This window comes from Blastomyces gilchristii, assembly GCF_000003855.2.
Source record: "Blastomyces gilchristii SLH14081 genomic scaffold supercont1.9, whole genome shotgun sequence".
In the NCBI taxonomy this organism is placed as follows: domain Eukaryota; kingdom Fungi; phylum Ascomycota; class Eurotiomycetes; order Onygenales; family Ajellomycetaceae; genus Blastomyces; species Blastomyces gilchristii.
In genome coordinates, this window is record NW_003101674.1 from 327,283 (window position 1) to 328,988 (window position 1,706).

The 1,706-nt window shown below is 46.6% G+C and overlaps 1 protein-coding gene across 1 annotated transcript; it reads right to left on the bottom strand.

Moving 5' to 3' along the window:
- Positions 1 to 87: 87 nt before the first annotated feature.
- On the bottom strand, positions 88 to 1,255 carry BDBG_04498 (uncharacterized protein; the record flags this gene model as incomplete). Its single annotated transcript, XM_031721696.1, has 4 exons — positions 88 to 111; positions 211 to 332; positions 424 to 839; positions 1,113 to 1,255. The coding sequence occupies 4 exons, from the start codon at positions 1,253 to 1,255 to the stop codon at positions 88 to 90; spliced, it is 705 nt and encodes a 234-aa protein (XP_031578533.1).
- Between the last annotated feature and the right edge of the window lie 451 nt (positions 1,256 to 1,706).

Consider the following 1,706-nt stretch of genomic DNA (forward strand, 5'->3'; position numbering starts at 1 on the left):
GAAGGCCACCTCTGGCAAATTTAGATTGATACCCCACATGCCGACCAAACCCGCGGCCAGCTCCAAAAGCGGAAAAACTTAAGTCCACTACTTTATTCGTTCATCAGGAAGCTACAATTTACCTCCTCACTCAAAAACCAACGGAAACAGGGAATGAAATATTTATGTGGGGTTGGGGTGGGGGGGGGGGGGAGTGACCTGATAACTTACCAAGGTGAGGGTTAGGACGCTGGGGTTTGGGATGAAGACTTCACCAATCATGTTGCTTCCGTCGGGTTGCTTGGAGGCGAGTTCGAAGTGTTTCACTTCGAAGCCCTTGAGTGCATTGAGGCCTGTTTTTGAAAGTGCGATTCCGTTGTCAGCAAATGCATTTTCTTATACAATGGCAACACCACCAACAACAATAATAAAACAGAAACATACCCTTCATGGTAATAACCTTGTGGTAATCCACCGTCGTCTTCGGCAGAGAACCCTCCTTCAAGCCTGTCCTGCCTGTGATCTCAAGATCAACGGTCTCGGACTTCATAACCTGGATGGAGTAGTCCGTGAAGGACTCCAGATCAGGCATGACGATCTGGTCAATCACGGCATTGGCGCCATCGGAGGCCTTGACAGGGGGGACTTCGAGGGTGATGAAGGGCTTCCCGCTGCCAGCAGTGGCGATGGTGGCGTTGAAGGCGTCGAGTTGGGGGTGGAACTTGGACTTAGAGCCGATGGTCTGGTCAACTTTGATGCGGAAGGAGTCTGGGGTCGGGTCGGTGATTTCCATGGAGTTGATGGTGAGGGTGGATCTGTTCACTTCGCGTTGGGCGATGTTGGGGTAGCCGACGTAGATGCTGTTGTTTTTGAGGTCAGCGTTGATGCTTAGTTATGTCATTCTCGAAAACGGTTCCTTGCACCATTCTGCGGGATATGTAACAAGATGTTCCCATAAGGATGTGTATATGGACTGTTCATTTATGGAGCACATATACGCATGCTAGACCCCGTCTAACAAGCATATATCTCAAACACCAAAATGAAGACAAGCTGCATCACCGCGCCACCAAAGGGGGAGTATGAGTGGCAATACGGAATCAAAAAACGTAGACAGAACGGCAAGGACTTACACAGGCAAGATGATAACGAGCACAACTGCAATGAAAATGCCCAGATATAGCCACCAAAACCTCTTGAAACTAGCCTTGACGCGGGCACCAAAGCTAGGCTTAGGGGCCATGTCGTTGGGGCCAGCCTCAACCTTGTCCGACATCTTTTGGGATATGTATGGCCTTAAGGGGTGTGGTTTGGTTTAGGAGAAATGTGTTGTTGGCGGTGTCCCCGGAAGCTTTTATTCCCTTCATTAGTCGGTATAACCTTTTGAAAAAAAAAAAAAAAAAAAAAAAAACAACAACAGAAAATACGCATATTCTATGCGATCTAAATGTGCCAAAATCAGGAAGGGGCTTGAGAAGGACTGTGCAAGAATGTGGAGAATAGCAACGGGTGTCACATCCAACGGATGCACATGCACATTACATTCCCAAGCAAGGACAGCAAGAATCGCATTTCTTCAGTGTAAAGATGTATATAATCTTCTGCAACATGCATGCTACAGAGAGAAAATTGTTAAAGCACACAAAGCAAGCGTGTACAAACAAACAAAAAAACAAAAAAAAGAAAAAAGAAAGAAAGAAAGAAAGAAAGGGATATTTACTATCCCT